Source organism: Lygodium microphyllum, chromosome 16 (genome assembly GCF_053477565.2).
Source record: "Lygodium microphyllum isolate KBCC chromosome 16, Lygodium_microphyllum_v1.1.10, whole genome shotgun sequence".
NCBI classification, from domain to species: Eukaryota; Viridiplantae; Streptophyta; class Polypodiopsida; order Schizaeales; family Lygodiaceae; genus Lygodium; species Lygodium microphyllum.
This window is the reverse complement of record NC_141150.1, coordinates 105863788-105888735: the sequence shown is the minus strand read 5'-3', so window position 1 is coordinate 105888735 and position 24948 is coordinate 105863788. Positions and strand designations below refer to the sequence as shown.

Genomic DNA, 24948 nt, shown 5'->3' with positions numbered 1-24948 from the left:
TTTGCAGAATTTTGTATTTACTGTTCTTACTGTCCAGCATATCCAGAACAACATCCCTTTTAGGAAGGCATTTTCTGTAACCATAATTCAATGATTCATGTGCAAAATTGCAATCTGCAGAACTCTGTATTTACTGCTATTACTATCCAACATATCCAGAACAACATCCCTTTTACCCTAGCATCATTCCAGCAATAAAACAGTCCCACAAACAGCATTAAATCAGAGTTGAAAAACCCTGTTCCTGTGTGGCACGGTCATCACTTTCTTTAGTTCTTGCATTGGAGAAGCCAATAGCTGCTCCTGAACCTAGATAGTGAGGCTCTTGCCTCAGCAGAAGTGCAAAGAAAACATAGAACTGTACCTTCGATGGAATCAATCCATCATGCAAATCGTTTCCTCTGAGAATAGAGAGAGAGTTGACCAGAGGGAGCAAACTCTACCTCCGTACATGAGTCAAAGACAAAGAAGTACTCTCCATAGCTGATGTACTTGCAAGCAATCTACCCTCAGCTCCTCAAAACTTCACTCCCAGACCTGCCCCTCATGCCTATTACGTTTTTTTTTTAATTCTCTCTCTCTCTTTTGGGAATTTGTGCCACATGGCATACATGTAACAATTTTCCGGTCTAAAATTCTCCATGATTAGTGCAAAATTCAAACTTGGCATAGACCAAAGAATTAATCCTCGTGCAAAAACAAAGATAATGATGCAAACAGATTCTGGGGTCCAAAAATAGTAACTCCCTAAATTTTAAGGATGGTGACCCTGCGTTCCTCAAGTTAATCTGAGCAACTTTTATCATTGCAACCACATCAAAAAGTGTAATGTGGCTCAATTACGGTGAGTTTTATTCCGTGAGCATTCTCACGTATGCATCTTCTGTCTTAGCCAGGCTCATTGTCTTGCACCATCTCCAGTGGCTAAGCACACAATCCCAAACCACTGGCATTCTATTCTTCAGTGCCTATTCAATATGGAACTGGTCCTAAGGCTCAGACAAACCATTAGTCCAATTTGTCCCAATGGCTGCCTCTTTTGGCTATGCAAAGACCTTGGTTTAATCCAGAGCAACTAAAGAAAAATAAAATAAAATATTTATATAAGTAAATAAGGAAAGCAACTACAAAAAGTATCACCACCTGGTGACATACCCCCCTCTTGAAAAAAGCAAGCGACCTCGATTGCATGCCACACATGCTAACGGATGACACAGGACGATAACAAGATTCTCCATGTTATTAGTGTCATCGCATGTACCACTTGCTAACAGATGACACAGGGCGAAAATAGGAGTTTTCCCACTACCATTTGTGTCATTGCAAGTTCAAGTCTCACATAGGTGGAGGATCACATCCTATATCCAACTATGATTACTAAGAGCCTTTCTAATATACATGTTTCTAGATGCAACACAAGGCGATAGCACGTATCCCCGACTATTAGTGTAACAACATGTATAATCATTCAACTGAAGTGTAACAAATACAACTTCAAAGCACTGAGATTTCATTCAATGATACACATGTTAATGCTAAGTGTAAACCATACATTGTGTATTATTCAATGAGATGCAGTATTCAACTGTACAATAGAGAATGCACATTGCTTCAAAAAGCATTCTAAGTCACTGTAGATTCCAAAAAGAAAGCTTCTCGGTAAAGGTGCAATAATTGAAGTAAATCTGTCAATTCAGCCTCTTCCATCCATTTGGCATCCATTGGTGAATAGTTCTTCTTGAATTTCCATTTGGCATCCATTGATGAAAGGTGTAATAATTGAAGTAAATCTGTCAATTCATGGTGATAAGAAATTGAAAAGCTAACACCTGTGGTTTGCGAGATAAAGCATCTGCAACTACATTCTTCTTGCCTTCCACATGTACTATCTGAAAATGAAACGTAGATAGGAAATTTGCCTAGCGCATGTGTTTCTTTGACAATTTAGCTTGTGTGAGAAAGTATCTAAGTGTTTGATGATCCATTTGCACTACAAAATCAGCACCAAGCACATAGTGCTTCCAACTAGAAAGTGCATGGATCACAATAAATAACTATTTCTCATAAATTTGGTAAGTCCTTTCAACGACAGAGAGTAGTCTACTCTCGTATGCCACAACTCAGCCATTTTGCATTAATATAACACCAATGCTATTTCCACATGCATCACACTGCACTACAAATAGCTTAGACACATCTGGCAAGATAAGTATTGGATCTGTAGTCATTTTCCCCTTCAAACATCTAAATGTTGATTTCTCTTTGTCAGTCCATTGCCATTTGGCATTCTTATTTTCAAGCGCATGTAAAGGAGAAGCAATCTCTGCAAAGTGTCTTACAAATCTTCTGTAGTAAGAGCATAGGCCAAGGAAACTGCAGACATCATGAACGGTTTTCAAGTCTGGCCAAGAGACAATTGCTTCTATCTTTGTAGGATCCATCTTCACACCATCTTTAGAAAAACTATGTGCCCAAGGAAGTGAATCTCTTCCAAAAAGAATTCACTCTTCTTGCCATAAATGAGTAATTTGTTATGCTTAAGCTCATTAAAGACTGTAACTAAGTGTTTTCTATACTCCTCTTCATTCTTTGAAAAGATAATCATATCATCAAAGAATGTACCAACGAAACTTCAATAAGGGCGGAAAATTCTATCCATTATCCTCTTAAACATCACAAGAGCATTGGTCAATCCAAACGGCATGACTAAAAATTCATAGAGACCAAATGTAGTTCTAAAAGCAGTTTTATGGATATCCTTTGGCCTGATTTTGATCTGATGGTACCCACTTTTCAAATCTTTCCTGCTAAACATTCATGCTCCTTGTAATCGATCAAGAATGTCATCTATCCTCAGAATCGGAAACCTATTCTTGATCGTGTTCTTATTCAAGGCTTTGTAATCAATACACATTCGCCACGAGCCATCCTTTTCTGAACTAGCAACACACATAAAAAAACAAAGAATTGCTGGGCTGAATTAGTCCCTTCTCTAAAAGCTCACTAACTAGTATTATAATCTCTTTCTGCTGCACTGCACTAACCCTGTACAGTGGCCTATTGGGAGGACTAGTCCCTGGAATAAGATCTATGGTATGATCTTCACGCCTCTCAGAGGGCAACTCTCCTGGTAACGAATCTGAGAAACAGACACTGAATTTATCCAAGAAAGCCCTTCTACTTTCATCTAGTACAGACACATTACTATCAACTTCATTAACTTGCTTTGCAAAAACCACATACGCAAAAATATGATTTTTCATTACAGAAGTAATTGCAAAAGTAGAAACAACTGGGACAGACTCTCCTTTAAGCTTCACATCTAACATATGAGTCTTGCCCCTATTTACAAGAGTAAACGTTCTATTGTAAGTATCCAAGATAGCATGCTTCCTGTGGCACCATGGAATACCCAACAGAACATCACAGCCCTCTAAAGGCATAATATGGAACTCCTCTGTGTCCACATAGCTCTGAATGTGCATATGGAGTTTGCCAAGAATGGGGGTGACAGGCTCAGGATGTCCTGGGCATGCCAAACCAGCCTGTCCAACTGGTCCCATTTCCTCGAGACATATACCCAGCTTAGCTGCCAATGCCGGTGAGATAAAGTTTGCACAAACTCCAGGATCAAAGAAAATAAGCACTGTGGAATATCTGATCTTTCCCCAAGCTCTGCACAATTCTATAGCATCATCAGCTAATTGATCTCCCACCATATCAAGCACTAAGCCAATGCTGGGCTTCTTTTTACTTGGCGCATCTTTATACTCCGCATCTTTAGAAGATTGCTGTGGGCACTTAGAAGCAATATGGCCTTTTTGTTCACATATAAAGCATTTCTCAGCCATCATTAGAGCCTTTCTTTCTTCAAATGATTTGCCAAAAAGTGGCCTCTTCTGTCCTTTGCCCTCTTTAAAAATAAGTCTGAGGTTGTTGCTGAAATCTTTTCTTCCAAAAAGACTTCTTAATAAAACTGGTCTTTTCTGGAAATTGCTTCTTCTTCTTGCCAGGATCAAAATAAGTTTGAGGTTGCTGCTGAAATCTTTTCTTCCAAAAAGACTTCTTTATAAAACTGGTCTTTTCTGGAAATTGCTTCTTCTTCTTCTTGCCAGGATCCTGCTTAAATTGAGATTCCTTCTTTTCAGTGCCTTTAAAGCTATCAGCTTTTCCTTTCAACAAAGCATTTGCCACACCAGCATTTTCAATTAACTGTACCATATTTGTAACCCTGGTCTTGGTACAATAATCCCTGATGGCTTTGGGCCAAACCGCAACAGTACTTTTCAATTTGTTCTAACAAGGACACTGTCCTATAAGAACTCACGGACAAAAGTGCTTCCCAAAATTTCTTATTGTACTCTTCTAAATCCGCACAATTTGCCACGTCCAATGTATGCCATGCAGTCATGACATCTACTTCAAACGTGTTAGTTAACCATGAGGCTGCAAACAACTGTTTGAAATGGACCCAAGTGGCAGGTGCATATCCTTGCATCAACAATACGTTCCACCACTGCAAAGCATTACCTTTCAAAAAAGTTGCAACCTTCCGCACCTTAGAAGTCTCAATAAAATTCCCTCCAGTATAGGCTGCATCAAACTGCTATATAAATGTCAAAGCTTTCAGCTTATCTTGCATACCACTGAAGGTTTCAAACTTTAATACCTGACCACCCTCTTTATAGTCTTTAGGCTTTGCACTTTTTGGTGTCAGGTTATCATAGACAAGTGGCTGTAAAAAGGGGAGTCCCTTAGGTGCATTATCAGCATTCATTTCAGCTATCTTAGCTGCCATATGCCCACTAGGCTGAAAAAAACCAGCCGCTGCATTTTGTACTCCAGGCATCAAATAAGGACTCTGCAAAGTCTGATAACCATGTTGTAGACCTATATTAGCATAAAGTGGGTTTACTACCTCAATAGGCATCATTCCTGGTGGCCCTCTAGGCAAGTATCCCTGACAACCCGTGGGTAATCCAGCCATTGCTTGAAAAATTGACCCACCACCAAAGTAACTAGAATAAGTAGCAAACTCAAGAGGAACAGTCTGTTGTGCCACTTGTGCATAACTACCTTGACCATTCACTCCCTGATCCTGTGCTTGTGCTTCTTGTTGCACTGGACCTGTCTCCATATTTGGTGTCTTTTCCACATGCTCACGCACATTAGAGGTTTTCCTTTTTGAGCACTCCATGGTATAATGTGATGACTCAGCTTGAGAATCCTCATTATGTGACTTCAAAAATTTTTGCATCCGAGGATTCTTTACAAGCTGTTGGAAAGAGCCAACCATACTGAGAAGTTGTGCCATAAACAAGTCCTCCTGTTCTTGCTCCTCATCTTGTGGTTCAATGTCAGTTCTAGAAGGTGCTAACACCTATGCACCAATACTCTCTCTTTGGTGTCTATGAGCAGAAGAAGAACTCTCTTCTTCATGGGGGAGTTTTCCTTTGCCTTTGTCCATGTCTGTCATCTCTCTAGTACTATAATCTCTGTAAAACCTATGTATGGCCTTTTCACCTAAAACTGTCCGAGCTTAAATTCTTACAAAAAAGAATTCCAATCCCGGGGATGGAACCATGGAACCAGTCTATGACTCACATAAAGCGGTAGTTCCTTCGATTAACACCTGGTCTTTTCACACACACACACACAAACAAAGACCTCACTCCCTCGCTCAACACCAGATTGGCCCTGAAGACTGGCGCCCCTCTCGATATTTCTTTATCAATTAAAAGATGGAAAGTTACAAAAATGAAATATTTCAAAATACATAACCTGTGAACAATTGCTTTTCATCTTTTCTGAGTAAATTCCAGCTGCATAAGGACAGTACATCATGACCAAAACAACATCCCTTTTAGGAAAGCATTTTCTATGACCATAACTCAATAATTCTTGTGCAGAATTGTAGTCTGCAGAACTCTGTATTCACTGTTCTTACTGTCCAACATATCCAGAACAACATCCCTTTACGAAGGCATTTTCTGTAAGCATAACTCAATGATTCATGTGCAGAATTGCAATCTGCAGATTTCTGTATTTACTGTTCTGCAGAATTCTGTATTTGTTGTTCTTACTGTCTAGCATATCCAGAACAACATCCCTTTTAGGAAGGCATTTTCTATAACCATAACTCAATGATTCATGTGCAGAATTGCAGTCTGCAGAACTCTGTATTTATTGTTCTTACTGTCCAGCATATCCAGAACAACATCCCTTTTACCCTAGCATCATTCCGGCAATAAAACAGTCCCACAAACAGCATTAAATCAGAGCTGAAAAACCCTGTTCCTATGTGGCATGGTCATCACTTTTTTTAGTTCCTGCATTGGAGAAGTCATCAGCTGCTCCTGAAGCTGGACAATGAGGCTCTTGCCTCAGCAAAAGTGGAAAGAAAACACAGAACTGTATCTTCGATGGAATCAGCCCATCATACAAAGCATTTCCTCTAAGAATAGAGAGAGAGTTGACCAGAGGGAGCAAACTCTACCTCCATACATGAGTCAAAGACCAAGAAGTACTCTCCATAGCTAATGTACTTGCAGCAATATACCCTCAGCTCCTCAAAACTTCACTCCCAGATCTGCCCCTCATGCTCTCTCTCTCTCTTCTGGGAATTTGTGCCACATGGCATACATGTAACAATTTTCCCGTTTAAACCTTCCAGTCCAAAATTCTCCATGATCAGTGCAAAATTTGACCCCAACACGGACCAGAGAATTAATCCTCGTGCAAAAACGAAGATAATGACACGAACACATTCTGGGGTCAAAAAATAGTAACTCTCTAAATTTTAAGGATGGTGACCCCTACATTCCTCAAGTTGTTCTGAGCAACTTTTATCATTGCAACCACATCAAAAAGTGTAATGTGGCTCAGTTACGGTGACTTTTATTCCGTGAGCATTCTCACATGTACATCTTCTGTCTTGGCCAGGCTCATTGTCCTACACCATCTCCAGTGACTAAGCACACTATCCCAAACCACTAGCACTATATTCTTCACTGCCCATTCAATATGAAACCGGTCCTAAAACTCAGACAAACCATTAGTCTCCCAATGGCTGCCTCTTCTGGCCATGCAAAGACCTCGGCTTAATCCAAGAGAACTCTGGGGGTAAAAAGCAACAGCAATTAAAGAAAAGAAAAATAAAATATTTATATAAGTAAATAAGGAAAGCAACTGTAAAAAGTATCACCACCTGGTGACAGTCAAACTTTACTACTTGGTCAAACTTGATGAGGCATCCTTGACTCACAAAACCTATGGGATCTTGTGCAAGGTTGGAACCCCAATCTGGTCCTGCACTTCTTCCATACAGGGTTGTCCACTCATGGAAGGTTAGGAATGTCTCCGCTATTGTCAAGGTGATACAAGCTCTATTACCTAAACTTCATTCACAACTTCAACATTTTGACTTAACATCCAAGCGCTGAGCACACTTGATTGCAGCTCAAGATAGAACCCATTGCATCAATTTTGATCATGAGCTCCAAAACTTTAGGATCACTAACCAAGATGACTTAAAGTCAAGTTAACTGAGTATCAATACCTTCTCGTCAAGCTCTCAACCACAAGGGCTCTAAAAACCTCAAACAATCAAGTCACATTGTTTCTAAACAAGCTACCAAGAAAATGCTTCCGTTTTGTGTAACAAGTGATCTCACAGCCCACTATGCCCACATTCTATGAATTTGAGTGTCAGTTACTGTGTTACACTCGATTGTTTGATCAGTTTCATAGTTTGATCTCTACAAAGGGACTCTTGTTACTTCTTCTTAGAAGGGGCAGCAAGGGAAGGATAAACAAAATCAAATTTCCAATCAAACTTAAAATTAGAATCAAAATCAATCTAGTGAGACCCAAGGAAACTCTCACGCATATCTCAAACCTAGGAGGTAAAGTGTATCAAAGAAAAATCGGTATATTGTCAACATTGTCAAAAGGCTAGCCACTTTGACAACAAGTGTCGATCAAAGGCAAGAGGTACTACACCAAAAGCTAAACTTAGACCCATGCCCCTCAGTCGAGCGAACCCCGACAGTAGAGACACGGTAGTAGCAATCCTTAACAAGGGTAGTAGCAAGGCCAATCAAACCCATGCTGCCATCAGTCAGCCATCATAATCGAAAACATTCTCAATGCCAGAGGACTTGTCTAGCTGGTTTGCAAAGGTTCACATCATCTCTGTAGAGATATTTGAGAATGTGAGTCTCGCCCACATTTGCGAGTTGTCTCCTCACGAGGTAACTACAGATACTTACTCGTCGCAGTCGAGTACTTAAGCTGCTCCTTGGATTGTGAATTCTAGACAATGGAGCTACTCATCATATGACTGATGAGAGACAGCCTAGTGGCGTATACCCCATGACATAGTTTCTTTCTAATACAATAGCCAAGGCCTCTAGGTTATAACGCTTCCAAGCTTTAGCCACTACACACGAGCCTATAAGCACCTAGCATCTTTGGCATTTTCACTTAGAACATCTCGAATATGGCTGACCCTCTTTATGAGTTGTCGCATTGACCAATGGTTGATGGCCTTTCACGCCTAAAGCTATCACAAGATATCTATAAAGCTTACCAATTTGAAAAGCAACACCATATCCCATTCCCTTAGCAGTCTACACATAGAGCTATGGTGCCTCTTAGATTGATTCGTGTTGATCTTTGTGGGCCGACATCTAACACTGCCTTGGAGAGCGCACAATACTTCTTTTTTCTTGTGGTTGATCTATCTAGCTACATGTGGGTGTACTTTTTGAAGAGACCAATGTCTTTATAAATTTTTCTACTTGAATACGGCTAGTGCAAAACCAGACTGGTTGTTGTGTAAGGTGCATAAGGAGTGACAGTGAGGCGAGTTCACCTCCCACAAGTTTTTCAAGTTTCTACAAGAGCATGGTATTTCATGCTAGCTTACCTCTACCAACTCCCCTTCACAAAATGGAGTCGTAGAGCGTAGGAACCGGACCATCATGAACATAGCACACTCTACGTTGTTCACAATAGAGCTCCCTAAGCGCTTTTGAGTCTAGGCTATTAGCATTTTGGTGTACATCCTCCACTGGTGTTTAATTGCATCTGTCCCTCAAAGAACTCCATATGATACATTTTTTGGCTCTCGGTCTATACTTTCCTACTTTCTCTTTGTCACCCTTCGATGAGCACACCTATAGATCTATGGTAGGGAAACTCCTTTGATTGATTCGCACTAGGCGAGATTTAGCTTACTCAATTAGTTTGCTTTGCTAGTATTTCACTACACCTAGGATGTCACATTGAATTGCATGTCTTCATGTTTTGAGATATTTGCCGTGTACCTATTCTTATGGTCTAACTTACGGTTTTGGTTTATGTCTGCAAGGCTCCTTTGACTTGGCAGTGTTGAGCTAAAACACATTTTACAGCTAATTAGCATTTTTAAACAATCCTAAAACAGACTTAATTAATGAAAAACACAAATTTAGTGCGCAGTTCAAGGGAGTTTCAATGGTCCCCCAAAACCCTAATTTTTTGGGGCACCCTTCAACATCTATAAATAGATGGGCTACCCACCATTCAACCTTAATCCTTTTGTGCAAGTTTCTCACTCTATCATGCAGATTTCAGCCATCAGCCACCTACCATCTGTTGTCCAATCATCACCAACTGCAGCCCATAAGTATCTAGCCCTAGGCGGCCTGTTTTCAGCCATCACCTTGTTGTTTGGAGGTCTTTATCTATTGCGTCATCATAGCACCTGATCAGCCTACGTTTTCAACATCAGGTGCTAAGCGACAAGCTGTTGCCATCTCTTCCACCAGGTGATTGTTGTAGTACCTACATTTTTGCTCTCCAATAAGCCGTCTACAATAAACACCTTTCTTGTCGTCGCCTCAATTCCTTGACACATTGGTGATCAGCGTTTGGTGTTTCTCGCTCTTCGACATTCTTAATCAGCCACCACCCCTAAAATTAACTTTCCACCACGGATTACACATTGCCAGTCTTTTATTTTAGGCTCAATTTTGGGCCTAAAAGGGGATGTTGAGCTAAAACACCTTTTACAACTGGTTAGCATTTTTAAACAGCCCCAAAACACACTTAATTAATGAAAAACACAAATTTGGTGCGAGGTTTGAGAGAGTTTCAATGGTCCCCCAAAACCCTAATTTTATGGAACACCCTTTAACATCTATAAATAGATGTCATTCAACCTTAATCCTTTTGTGCAAGTTTCACTTTACCATGCAAATTTCAGCCATTAGCCACCTACCATCTATAGTTCAACCGTCATCACCAACAACCCATCACTATCCACCTATTTTCAACCATCACACTGCTCTTTGGAGGTCTCTATCTATTGTGTCATCATAGCACCTAATCAACTTGCATTTTCAACATCGGGTGCTAGGCAATAGGCTACTGTCATCTCTCCCAAAGGGGCGATTGCTGTAGTACATGTGTTTTTGTTGTCTAGCAAGCCGTCAACATCAACAAACACCTTTCCTGCTGTCACCTCATTTCCTTGACACTTTGGTCATCAATGTTTGGTATTTCTCACACTCCGACTCTCTGACTAATGGTCATAACACTTGGGATCTGTCTCTGGTGGACGTCACTCTTTGATACTACATTCCTCTACGCTTGGGCATTCTATGTACTCTTACATTCATTTACAAGTCCATTTACTTCAAAGTTTCTTCTCTCTGTGCTTGTCTCTGTGTTTGAGTTTTGAGTTTTGTCTTTTGTGTTTTGCGTTTAGGGTTTGAGCTTTACTTGTCTCTGTCTGAGTCTTTGCATTTCAATCTTGATCGTACATGCTTTGTTTCCTCAATGCAAACCCTAGCATATCTTCACAAGCAAGAGATCCTAACACCCGATGTTCCCATGGCGGCTACCTCCTTACCTTGGTCATGGCATTCATCCCTTGGCCTAGTTGTAAGCAGGAGATGGTGGCGGCTTCCATAGCCAAGGCTGAGTATAGGGCTCTCTTTGATGGTACCATGGAGGCTATCTACTTTGAAGTTTACAATCCACGGCCAAGGCTATGTATAGGGCTCTCTTTGATGGTACCATGGAGGCTATCTACTTAAGGAGCTTACTAAAGATACTTCAATTTCCATGTGACTCTCCTATCGTTGTCTATTGCACCAACCAGAGTGTCATTGCCCTTGCAAACAATCCAATCATTACACCACAAACACGGCATGTGGGGGTCCATTTCCACTTCACGTGAGAGCAGTCACCAAAGAGCAAGCACCATTGGCCTAGAGTTTGTGCCTTTATCACATAATTTTGCAAACATATTGACCAAGGTGGTCATTTGGCCGATGCTTCGATATTTGTGACCCACGATCAGCTTGGATACACTCTCCCCTACTTCTTCAAATTCACAGGGAGAGGGTGATTCCCTCAAACTTTCCGATCTAGTTTGAGAGAGAGACACTTTCTTCTCTTGGTGGTAACATTATGTATATTGTACTTTTATCTTCATCCGCATCATCAGGATGATATGATTGTAAAAGGACACTTGGAAACGTGAACAATTCTCCTACGAGGGCACTATCCAAGTGGCACCCTTGCATCACATTTTGCATCAACATGATCACACATGCATTGTCTCTTGCATAACTCTAATGAATCGGCATTCTATTATTGTAAACATGCACATGTGCATATTTATCCCTTTTTGGTCTATTGGAGTGATCCGCTTTCAATCCACCATATTTGTGGCATTACATATGGTAGTCTCCCTTGCTTAGTTTCACCTCCTCTTTGTTACACTTATCATGTTTCTCCTACGTTTTGATGAGCCTCAAGTTTCAGCTGCTCTCCTTCTTCTCAGTTTGCATGTCACTTGCATTTCAAGCTTCGTTGCCTACGACTGTCCAAGATTGCCCTGCACGTTGTCCAATTTGCTGCCTAATGCCTGTTGTGAAATCTATCGACAACTGCATGCCAACTGCATCGCGTCTAGACTGCATGATAGTTGCATGCCAACAACACACCTAACACCACGCCACATTTCAGCCCTGCGCCCTATCACGCAACTCGACATGGTCTTAGCATTCATCTAACAATCTACCCGATAGCCCTACACCTGGTCCCGACAGTCAAATGCTGATTCGTTGCACACATGCGTTTTGCTTCTACCCTACAACCTACAAGATTTAAATATTTAAAAAATTAAAGCCTTCAACCTTAATCAATATTTAACAACATAAATACCTCCTGTTCGCATGCAATGCCCCTATTAAGTGCAAAATTTGTAAATTTAACAGCAAACACAAATTTACCTCAAATTACTTTAAGAATTTTAGTACTTTTGCCTGAAAACTCCAACACTTACCAAAATTTTAGGGATTTTGCATTCCATGCTTAGAATTCACTCAATTTTGTGCCAAAACTTGGGAATTTTCACATTTGAGCTCAAATTTCACCAAATTTCACCAATTAAATTTGGGCCTTTTGTGAATTTTCCCCAAATTCATTGACATTGAGACCAATTACATCTCCTACATTGACACTTGCATACATTTTAGCCCTTTTTGCTACAAAGTCTTCACTGATGCCATCAATTTTTCAAAAAAGTGTGAGTTTTTTGTCTTTTCTTTGCTTTATTTTTGTGCTGCAACTGCATTTGTACTTTGGACAACAACAGGTTGTAAAAAAACCAGAAATTCTAACAAGCAATGGCAACTTTGCTCAACATGTTTGGAGACTCAGACAAATTGGATGGCACTAATTATCCTTTGGGGTCGTTCTTGATTTGGCTAGAAATAGGGGATGGCCATTCTATCTGAAACCAGCCTTCATTCTTGGAATGGGTGGTGATAACCTGATTTAAGAGTTAATTATAGCAATAAATAAATGCACATGAAATGAAATACACACTTTACCATAACATTCTTGGATAGTAGACACCCTATTGGCCCCAAAATTGGCGCCCCTTGCGGTATTTCTTTAGCTTTCATTCAATTGGAAAGAGTATAACTCCAGATTCTTCAATCTCCTCCTGCTAACCAATTGCTCTTGCTGTCATAAATGACCAGCAAGCCTTTTGGGTCATTTGCCCCTTGATTCACCCAGGACTTCTTCTCCAATTTGACCCTTGGCTGGCCAAATGCTGCCCCAAATCAATTTGGGATGGATTGGCTCTTGAAATCCCTTGATAATCTTTAATTATCAGCTACTGATTTCTGTCCCTGAGCCTTCAATCTCTGGCACGGATCCCAAGGTGACTGCCATACCCTAATTTCTGCTGTAAATTAGGGTTTACTGCAGAAATTACAGACAAGCCCACCAAAAATGGCTGAGATCTCCTCTGAATGGCTAAGAATTGCTGAGAATGGCTGAGCAAAGGCTGAAGGAGATGAGAGAATGCTGTAGAGAGAGAAATTTCTGAGATTTGTCGCGAAGAACTGATCAAAATCAGCTGTTGCCCTGCTGTACCAGCCCCAAACGGATGCACCAACAACAATAGGAGCATCAGAGACGGTGATCTTCAGGAGAAAGTGCATCAACAGCAATTGCCAGCTTCCCAAGGTCAAGAATATGCAATCTCCATCACCAAAATGGTCTCCAATGGCTGGAAAATGGCCCCAAAAGCTGGCAGCAACAATCCGACACCTCTTCCCAACAGCTCCAAAATGAAAAAACGAGATTTCCCTCTCCCTTCAGCCCTATTTAGCCTTTCTCCCACTTGCATGGGAAAGTTTTGCCAAGTGGCAGCTTTCTTAATCCATTTTCAGCAATTTCCAGCCATTTAATTAATTTTCAGAATTAATTAATTCTGAAAATTAATTCAGCCCTTAATCCAAGCCCAAAAAACTGACCTAGCCCATCCAAAAATTAATTGGCTAGGCCATTTGCAACCCAAAGTGATCCCATGCATTAATTGACCCTTGGACAAGCATTAATCCATTAATTAATGCCTAGTCCCTAGTGTCACCACTGACACTTAATGGCCAATTAATGGTCCTAGGGGCAAACTGACACCAAAATTCACCTAGAATCTAACAAGTGTAACTTGTTACAACATTTGCCTTTGATACCCATCTTTTTCACAGGGTCCGTGGGCCTTCAACTGTAAAAATGTAACTTGCACCTCACATGTGCAACACATGTGCATCTTTTAATTGCACATTTGATTAATCCTTTAATCAAATGTCAATTAAACATAAGCAAAGCATCAAATTTTCATGTCCTCGTGACACTATCAACTAGATGTGAAGTTTGCATTGCTCCATGGAGATTTGGAGAAGGAGATCTATGTTGCAAAGCCTCTAGGGTTCAAAAAATCATATGCCAAGGGCATGTTATACAAGTTACAGAAAGCTCTCTATAGATTGAAGACTGAAGTAGACTTCATGAGTGAGCAATGAGAAGATCAATGTCTTTCTCCACGAAAGGTTGGGATATCCAAGATCAGACTTGGATCCCAACCTCAATGTCCATATCTTAAGTGACCAAACTCTAAGGATCAAGACAACTCAAAACACATAAGTGTAAAGGAATAACTCAATGAGTTGAATAAAATAATATATGCCTAAGGTGCAGAGAAAAACTCTCTCCCTAGAAGCAGGCTGAGCATAGGAGCCAATGTAGATAGCCTCAAGATGATCCTAAAGCAGCACACCACCAAAGCTTGGATGTAGGATGCTACTACAGTCAAAGCAGTAGATAACACAGCTGTAGCAATCCTGGAGAAATGGCCAGGAGGAAATGCAACCTTTGGAGGAGTACATGCAGCTGTCCGCATGGTCTGGGAAGGGGACAGCAGCTCAAACAAGTGAAAATGCAGGCCACAGACTGTCCAAAAAATGATGTCAGCCAGGGCAGTCAGTATAGCAGCAAAACCCAGCTGTTCCAATGCTGGAAACACCAGGCAGTAGCTGGAAACAGATCGCCTACAGCCACTACAAGTTGTGGCGGCTGGGCAGCAGTAATGTGGCCTGCTGGACAGCAAAACACAGTTGTCTAAATGGTGGCAGCTGGCTGGCAGCAGGTGGAGTAGTCACCAACAAGTGGACAGCAAGGGTGAGGGGCATCAATTGGAGATAGGGGCTGTGCAAAGTGGCTGGACAGATCCTATTGATAGAAACATAAGTCAACCAACCATCTATGGTGGCACTTGGGCACTTTGGGGACATTGAACAAGTGTTTGGACACTTTGGGGCATTTAATATTTGAGTTTTGGGGATGTTTTACTGACTTGAAAAAGGAGATTAAGGTAATTAACCTTTTGTGGCTTAATACACCCTCTCAGCCCAAAGACTTGAGCCAAGAGGAACAGCGAAGCACAGCTCATCCAAGAGATCTCACCCCAAAGTAGCCAAGGCATTGGACAAAGGGTGCATGTCCACTACCCAATGGCCTATCAAGACTACAAAGGTAATGAGGAAGCTCTCTAGTTTACCTTAGTCAAAGTTCATAGGATGCTCTCGACAAAGGATTATGCTCCATTTGTTAGAGAGTCATTTCCTGGACACCAGAGTGCCACGTCAGCAGTACGGACAGTGCAGCCACGTCAGCAGTCTGCGTAGGTGCCACGTGGCAGCCTGCAGTCGGCCAGTTTTTTTATCATTATTTTATGCAGTCAGCTGCATTTACTGCAGCCGACTTGGTGCTGGGCACTATTTTTTCCTGGCTATTTATAGCCAGTTTGTGGCACACTTTCAGATATTCTGATCTAACATCTAACAGAGTTGGTCCGCTGAGACTGACAGTGCGCGGGCTGACGGAGATTGAGGTTCTCAAGGCGGAGACACACGCAGATATTTTCTCTACACCCATGTATATTTCTACACTCCTATACAGCATACTACACTGCAGATTTTCTGCGTTACACTGTCTCCATTTCTCTCTCTCTTCTCTCTGTGTTCACTCTCTCTCTCAAACTTTGTCCTATGCTTCCGCATCGCTGCACTCTGACACCGTTTGAGAGAGTCCAACATACAAAGGGAAAAAAATTTTGAGGTAGGTAAGTGTGTCAAGACAATGTATGAAGCATACAAGAAAGTAAAACAGGCTCTTCAAAATTCACAAGAAAAGCATAAGAGGGCAGCAAAACGTCACTACAAAGCTCTTAACATTTTGCGAGGTGATTGTTAGTTGTGTGCAGACCATGTAAGCTTGACTGGAATTTTTAAAGTCGGTCCCCAATCACTGCGAATTGTCCTTTTGTTATGGTCACTTGCTTCCAACCTCTTTAATAATCACTAGATCAACTCTCAATCAAAATTAGATGAGTTGCTTAAATTGCACAGGGATGTGACATGTCCAAGCTCTCTAAGCCCTTGTACATTATACTGTTCAGATTTTAAGCACCTATCCATATGCAAAACTCTGAATCCATGCTTTAAAAAATTGTGTATCCAAATTTGTAGAGATAGAGATACCTTGCATCTTTGGAAGAATGCTTTTTTTGATGATGAATCTCTTATTTGGCCAATCTCTTCTGCAACTGCACTGTTATTTGGACATGCATAAAAACAGCAATGCATAAAATCTAAGCATTTCTAAAAGTAGCAAAGCATTGCACTCTTTATTTTGAAGGTATGTTCTACAACATAAATTGACACTTCAATCCAATCAATCAACATGTGCAAGGGAACAAAACTTCAATAAGTTACTCTTGTTTTCTCTCAATAAGGAAATCAAACACTTAAAAGAATCTAGGACAAGCAAGAGGGTTCAATTTGCCAAGTCTTTTTCAATTCAATACATCCCTGCAGTAACAAGCAAACAATATGAAAGCAAAGTAGCCATCTAATAGGAAGATTTCAGATCAATGTTTTGAATGTAAAGTTATATATATAAAACTCGAAGCAAACTTAAAAATAAAGGTAATATTTTTTTTTCCCCCTAGAGAAGAGAGAAATTCTATTAAACTTCCCAAAAAAAAGTATCTCAAGGAAAAATGCAAAATGTAAAGCAGCCCTATAAGGTGGTAAGCTAAAAATGCATTGTAAACTAATTAGCTCTTTATTACAGCATCAAAACTTTGTTATAAATGGAATAGTTGGTACTTCTCTGTAACTAGCAACCCTAAAATTCAATTTGCCCCTTGATCTTCTTCAGTTGCATGCAAATCAGCCCTAATCTAGACCACCAGTTCTCAGCAATTCTACTGTCCACCAATCCAATTTCCATCAGGAACCTTCCTCAAGGGGTTTGCAGGGACCCAAAAAGCCCCAATCCGCAACAGGTAGATCCAAATTGAGGCTCAAATCTTCAATTTCCTTCACCAAATTGCACATGCATCAGCCATAGAGGAGAGAGAAATTTACTAGTTTGCTGCCCCAAAACAGTGACCAGCAGCATTTCCAGCCTGGAAACATACCAAAATGAGGTCACCTGCAGCTGCTTGTGCATTTAATACAGTCATCAGCAGCTGCATGTCATGCAGAAGCTGTCTCCTACAGCTGGTTGGTCTCTAGACCAGGTCACCTGCAGCAAATAATGGTTTCTCTGCTGTTTTCAGCCCCCAATTCCACTCCAAAACAAGTCATCTTCCTGCCAAGATGCTTCAGCAGCTCAAAATTCTCCGAAAACTGCTCTCTCCAGCCCCAAAACAGCCTAGAATGGCCTCACACAGCCTTGGATAGTCCCCAAGCATGGCTGTTTACTGAGTATCAAACCTACCAGTGCAAAACTCTGCCTCTAGACTTAATATCCAACCAATAATAATCTCGTAAATTGAAAATGCATGGCCCTCCCCAAACTTTTGCCATTCGCTAGACTCAATTTTAATTTCCTGACATCTTTGAACTTGAAGTGTTGAAACTCTCCACAACCCTTAATTAGAGACATAAAATAATATGAATTCCTAATCATCGTGACTCACTTTCTAATCCTCCCTGTAAACCCTACCATTTCTTTACAGTACTTGGCGTTGCATCATGTAGGATGAGCTGGATTTCATTGACCAAATTTTGACCCAGTCTTTGGGTCCACATCATCCATGGAGAAAGGTGATTAGTGTCAAATGGGGCTACTAGCACCGTGAATCACCACAAGGATAGGCTTGTTACCACAAGTTTTGCCCAACAGCTTAGCTTGGACTATGTGGAGACTTTTGCCTTGAGAGCTCGGATGACTACTACCATCTAGATGATCTTGGCATTTGCTACGCATCACAAGTGGCCCATTTACCTGATGGATGTAACCTTGACAGCTCAAATGACTACTACCATCTAGCTGATCTTAGCATTCACTACCCATCACAATTGGCCTGTTTACCTGATGAATGTAAAGTCGGCCCTTCTAAATGGTATCTTCATGTGGGAATTTATGTGGAGCAGCCAGCCAGTAAGGTTTCTCATTTTAGAATCAAAGGATCAGGTTTACCACTTGCAAAAGGCCCTCTACAATCTAAAGCAAGCACCCCATGCTTTGACTGCTACTTTCTTGCCAAGTTTGTTGTGGTTGGTGATCTTTATCATTATTTATATGGAACAGCAAATTTAGGGGACTGGCTATGGATATTAAAGGGCTATGGAAAGAGCTTGAGCCACGAGGAAATAAGGAAGCCCTTTGTGCTCAAGCATGGACTTGGCCATCTTCGCATTAGCCTATTCTGTCACTCCACCACAACACTCTCTAATGGGTAACTTGTATTGGCAAACTTTGTCACAATGCCGTGGCCCATGCCGCCTACAAAACTTGTCAAACCACAAAAGCAAAACTTGCCACCAAGATCTACACAAGCACCTTAAGCCATGTAGGTGGATAGATTCTCCACCAAAGTCTTCCACCCACAAATCTATAAAATGCCTCTTATTTGAGCTTTAGAAAGTAAGCCCAAACATACCTCAAGAAATAATCTATACCAACATGAGATAAAAAGCCTTGTCCATGAGATGAGTGTACATGGGGTAGCACAAACTGCATGGATAAGCTCTAAAGGAGTAGTAGCTTGACAAAGAGTCTTCATGGAAAAGGGTTACTGATGTTTTTTGCTTGAAAGACAACTAGTGCAAAGCAATAAAAGTTGTGTAGAAAAGTCTAGTAACACCCTAACAAACCCTCACATGTAGCCTATCGAAGGGAGTCAAAGTTTAGGTGATCATAGTAGGCATCTCATAATATCCCCAACTCTGAAGAAGAATGAGTAGCAAGGGTTGTGAGCTTGTAAAGCCTTTCCTCCTAAGGATATCTCCCGATGTAGTCCACCTAAACTTCCTCCTATGTGAAGATGACTACTAGAGTGCCAAGATGAGCGAGGCCATACATAAATAGTTTCGACCCAAATCTAGAGCACAAAAAAATATGATTGCTAAATAGAGATCCTATCACTCATGGAGAAGATTCAAGAGCTATGATGCCCACACCATGAACACACACATTGATGGGTTGTCATCAACAATAACTAAGCCCCTTCTATCATAGAGATCTTGGAGCCAACCGCATCCAAATGTCATATGACAAGACACACCACTATTCACAAACTATGATTTCTCTAATGAAGAAGAAACCAATGTGGTGTTATCCACCTCATATAAATAAATGAAGACAAACTCTACCATTATGTATGGTGTAGCTTGAAACTCCTTTGCTCCTCCCTTCGCCCCAAATCGAAGGGAAGGGTACTTCTTCCAACACTTTTCCTCAAGATAAGTGGTCGTCCCACTTCAAGATAAGTGGTCGTCCCACTTCAAGATAAGTGGTCGTCCCACTATTAGGGTAATTGGAAGGACCTTTGCACTTTTCATCCTTGTCGTTGTCAATTTGTTCTTGTTTACCTTTCCTCTCTTTCTTTTCCTTTTGTCCATTCCTTGATGTGCCAATGCCAAATATATGGCTAATGGTACCTGCTCCAGCTAAACTTGTCCCCTTGTGACAACATCCTTCTCCATAATCATCAGTATTAACTCCTCCCACGTGATGGTGCCCCTCACACAAGGTGAGGATGCTCATCTTGAAAATATCATTCTTGGATGAGAAGAGATGTGACAAAGTGTCACAGCCATGTCCTTCAATTTAACCATCTTCCCAAGGGATGGGAATTCATCCCTAATCTCCATCTTATCAATGTGGTTCTTCATGGTAGGGGAATTAGAGTTAAATAGCTGTCTCAATCAAGGGTCATCCAATAAGCATAGGTCTTGACTTGATAGAGAGGAAGACAGAGAGAGAGCTTGCACTAGCAAGGCGGCAAGTGTTTAGCATCTGTCAAATAGGCCTCTTTTGCCTATGAAACTTCCTAATATCACACTGCCAATACCTAGCAAATTATGCTATTGCCTACCAACTAGAGCTGATCATGGAAATAGCATTTTCTCTCTTATGGGAGTGCTCAAATAGCTACTTAAAATAAAATTTTAATGTGACTGTCAAAATTTCTAGGTATCCTTCATCCTATCCTTTCACTGTACCACATAGAAATTGGAGAGATGTATTCCAAAATACATTTGCTAATCTAAAGACCTAGAATTAACTAGTTTTGAGCATCTAGCCAAACTATTCTTGCATCAAAAGTAGCTCGCTATTCTCAAGCAATTGACAACCCCTTGTAAAATTCTTTTCAGAAACAAAATACAACACCCACCTATCCAGACTCTCATTTTACTCATTTTATTGTAATACTTTTCCAGTAAACTATGAAGATTTCTTTTTTATTATTGGCTAAAATCATCTTTTGCATTTGGCAGTACCGCGCTATCTTTAAAATCTTTGGGCAAGCTTGGAAATCTTACAATAGGCAGCCTTTAAGTTTCGCTCAATAAAACAATTATCTAGCCAATATTCATTTGTTTCCAGAATTATTGTAGATGGTCAAGCCGAGGCTGTGCTTATGAAAGACTTTTTTCTCAACCAATTAAAATAAGGGCAAGGGCAAGTTCCCAAAATAACTGGTCTTCTACGTGAAATGCTAGTTTTATAGCTAAAATACCCAAAGATTAAAACACCCTTATTTTAAGGGCATGAAAAAATCCTGACTGGCACTTTAGAATTCCAGCTGGTACAAATACACTAAAATGCAGTTTGCTGTGAGTACATCATCATGGTCCTATAAAAGTATACTCTTGTTTACTGGCTACAAGAAGGAATGGGCCTCTTAAGATGTACTGTTTATTACAAATATACTAAAATGCAGTTTTCTGTGAGCACACCATCATGGTCCTAATAGAATATATTTTTGTGTACTGGCTAAAAGAAGGATTGTGTCTATTAGGATGTATTTTTTATTACAGGCTAAGAGCAGGTTTGGGATATTGACCGGCCAAGCAGCTCCAGGAGACGATCCAATCGGCGACCGCTAATCAATCCACCATCCACCAACATCTCAGATTCTGCATCTCTGCCACATGTTTTAGAAAACAAAAAAGGGCGGGGGGGATGTGGGGGGGATGTGGGGGAGGGGGGGACAGCACTTAATAAACAGCAATGAAACCGCCATTGAATACCTGTCAGCAAGGGCTTCGAGATGGCGCCTTTCTTCTTCTGTTGAGGTGAGTTAGCAGCCTCCGTCTGAGCCCGCGCTGTCATCCTTTGCAAATATTGTTATTAATTTCTATTAATATTACTATAACTATAACATCTATAGGCATCTGTCAGTTCTTTCCTTTCATCAACATGAGGCCTATGCTTGCTCTTGTGGGTTTAGGCTACCTACAATGATCTTAAGCATCTGTGCTCTTCATAATAGGACTTAGCATAGAGGACCCAATGTTAAGAAAGACTGGTCCTAGTAATGTAACACTTTATTATTATTAGGGTGCAAAGATGATGTGATAGAGGAGTTTGGTGAAGTGGCTAGTTGGAAGAGAATAGAACACTTCCATAGGCTAAGCGAGGTCCAAAACTTGTTTTCTTTCTTTATTCAATCAGCCCAATACTTTTTTCGTATCAAGTGCCTCGATGTCACACATCAAAGGACTGTTTTTTAATAACGTGAACTTTTTAACAGTGTCTATAGTTATGCTTCATGCGCTCTTTTAGATGGATATTTGTTTTGGTTAATGGGGAGCCTCAATACTTGCATTCCATGACAACATTTACACGTTTTAATTTCCATGGATGAAGAGCGACACACACTTCTATAGGTATTATCTATTGGCTCCTCTATTATAATGGTAAGGGTGTGCAAATATTTTCATTTCCTTAGGTTACAACCACCAAGCTCTTAGTAGACTTTGAAGGTTCTGAGAGCCCTTTGGTGAAAAACCATGATTAGTCATTTGTAGTAAGTAGTTTGTGTCACATCTCTCTACTCGATTCAACAAGGGTATAAAGCCCTTTACTTTGTCCTTTTGCTTATTCATCTCACATGCATGTAGGGGAAGAGACCACGAGAGGTACAAGGCCAAAGGAAGGTAGTGTTTGAATGTATCCTCTCCTACTTAGTCAACTACAAATGTAAGTTTGTGCATGACTTACCATGGACAACTAATTTTTCACTAAATGAAGTTTTCCCATGCAAGTGTCCCATTTGGGGGTTGTTTCCTAATCTATATGGTACATTTGAGGCTAATGTTATGTCATTGACTAGTGCATTGGGTAAGGTTTTATATATTCTCCCTATGCCATTTAATCTAGAGGGCAACACTTATGCTTACTATTTCTAGGTGTTTTTGCCCAATTGTGCCCTAAAAAGACAGAGAAGGAGCAAAATGAGAACGATGTGAAAGTGAAGAGGAGTCTAATGTTGATATTGCTTCCAAGAAGGATGAAGGGTCTTTGGAGACACCAAAGCAATTTGGGGTTAAGAAATAGGTGGCACCTCAAGCAATCTAGAAGGAAAAGCAAATCAAACAACCGCTTTGCCATAAGGATGTCAATAGGAAAATGCTAATCGGAGTGCTTCAAAGCAAAAGGCAAGTAAACAAAAGGAAATTGCTAAAACTCGTCGTAAAGTCTCCCATGAAATTCGCTAGGTTTCTAGTAGCATTTTACCAACTTGCATGCACTTCTTGGTGAGCTTGTTATTGATGCTTAACTAATTACCCACATGGACAGTCACACAAGAAAAGTCACAATTTTATCATGCAACATTAAGGACTTTTGTTCTACAACCAAAAAAAAGAGATGCAATAGAATTTTGAAGTAGAGAAAGCCATTTACCATGTCCTTACAAGAGATAAAGATTAGCAATTAAAATTTCACAGAATAATAGTTTAAGGAGAATAAGTGTGTTGTCAAATCATGGACAAGTGTTGCTAGTTAAGGAGTCACTGTGCCCAATTCTTGTCTTTGATTCTATCTTGGGAGTCCAAATAAAAGTGGATCATGAATGTTAAGCCTTAAAGCACTATTCCAGTATACCTACATAATAGATATACATATTTACATGATGTATGAACTAAAGTTGTACCTTTTCAAAATAGGGCAAAGTATTCTATTTTGATCTAGCTTTGGAAAATGATCATGAAATTGTTGGGGTAAAGGCGCCTCCACTGTGCCGCCCCGTGTATTACTACACTGATAGTACCCGCCACTGCACACTGCAGGTGGCGGGCGCCCGTCACTTTATTCTTTACATTCATTTTTAGTGACTAGTAAATAAAGGAAGGCCTAGTCACACATTGTGACTGTTGGAGTTCCCATTTCTTGTCTCTCTCTTTCTTGCTCTTGCTCTCCCGCCATAGCTCGCGTGCAAGCTTCGATCCTTCTCACCTTTCAACTGGTATCAGAGCTTGGCTTCCTCTTGCTCGAGCTCGACTCGGTGCTTCTCTACCTTCGCATCGACTCCCTTCACGCATTGGATCTCCATCCCGGCAGCCATATCCGATCTCCCCGAGCTCCCGTCACTCCCCGGCTTCCCGAGCACCTTTCCGGCCTATTGAGGCACCTTCAAGGAATTGATACTGAGGTATTTGATCATTCTTTCAGGGTTTTATTTCAGTCTACAGGTTGCAAACAACAAGGGCAGCCATGGCTTCAAACCCTTGAAGCTTATTCCCCTCATATTGTGCCTTACACCTATCAAGGCTCAAAGAGGCTTGTCATAGGCCTTTGATAGGCCCTTCTTGAGCCCCCCATTACCCCCTTTTCAGCCCATGTGGAGCAGCAGCAAGTTCAGCACGAACAGGGCAGATTGCACCATTTTTTTCCAGGCTGGTAGCACTCATCTACTTCAGCTCCACACTTGGCCATTGCTTCTTGCTCTCTACCTTGATCAAGAGGGCTATAGACTTCATGTTTGATGTCATTCAAGCTTTGGGCATTGGTCTTGATCATTCGGGGCTGATTTCTTCAGATTTGGGATTGTCATAAACTATCACAACAGGCTAAAAACAGGGCAGCACCATTGGCATTAGCATTTGTTGCTTATACTCCATTCCGGTTGTGCTATTTGATACCCGTATGCGATCTACATGATGCCTAGTGCCTTGGGAATGTATGCACATGATTATGCCATGATTTTGGCCTAAAATATTGGCTGATTTGGGACTGTTATTTACTGTTATACAGTGCTAGAAACAGGGCAGCCACACTTGGCATTGGCATTTGATGCTTATACTCTACTCCGGTTACCTTGTTTGATGCCCATATGCGGTCTACATGATGCCTAATGTCTTGGGAATGTATGCATTCGATTTGCCCATGATTTGGCATTGTTTTTGGGCTGGAAATTGACAGTTTTGGACTGTTTAGAGCTGCTGACGTCTCACTACTAGATGGATCATCTACTATTTCTAGTTCAGTGGAGGATAGTGGAGCTCTCTCACTCTAAGGGGACTCAGGGTAAGCATCCACTATTACACGATGGGCACCTCAACCTAGAATCACTCGACCAGTGGGTATATCGACTTGACGGTCTGTCCGTAGAATCCATGGCCTACCTAGCAAGACTCGATAGCTAGGACGTCATGCAAATCTTATCACCCTAAAGTCCAGATAGCATTCCACGCTCGCAACTGTAATGGACCTTAGTAATGCAACCTTCTGGTTGTCTTAGACTATCATCAGCCATCCTAAGAAGTGTGGAGCTGTCTTTTTGGATCTTTAGAC

General features: G+C 40.9%; 1 protein-coding gene and 1 pseudogene across 3 annotated transcripts in view; both read right to left on the bottom strand.

Annotated features, from left to right (window-relative positions):
• Positions 1-21619, bottom strand: part of LOC148023199 (Ribosomal protein L7Ae/L30e/S12e/Gadd45 family protein) — a 34508-nt gene extending 12889 nt beyond the window's left edge. The window contains exons 1-3 of one of the 3 annotated variants that reach the window (XM_087696186.1): positions 21402-21619; positions 21215-21287; positions 16392-16461 (exon numbers count right to left, since the gene is read on the bottom strand). In XM_087696186.1, coding sequence (XP_087552312.1) covers positions 16392-16461; positions 21215-21287; positions 21402-21483 — 225 coding nt within the window. In that variant the 5' untranslated portion in view covers positions 21484-21619. Of the gene's footprint in view, positions 1-16391; positions 16462-21214; positions 21296-21401 lie in introns of all 3 variants that reach the window. The other 2 variants (XM_087696185.1, XM_087696187.1) reach the window with 2 other exon arrangements.
• On the bottom strand, positions 88-5296 carry LOC148023200 (uncharacterized; annotated as a pseudogene).
• Positions 21620-24948: the final 3329 nt, after the last annotated feature.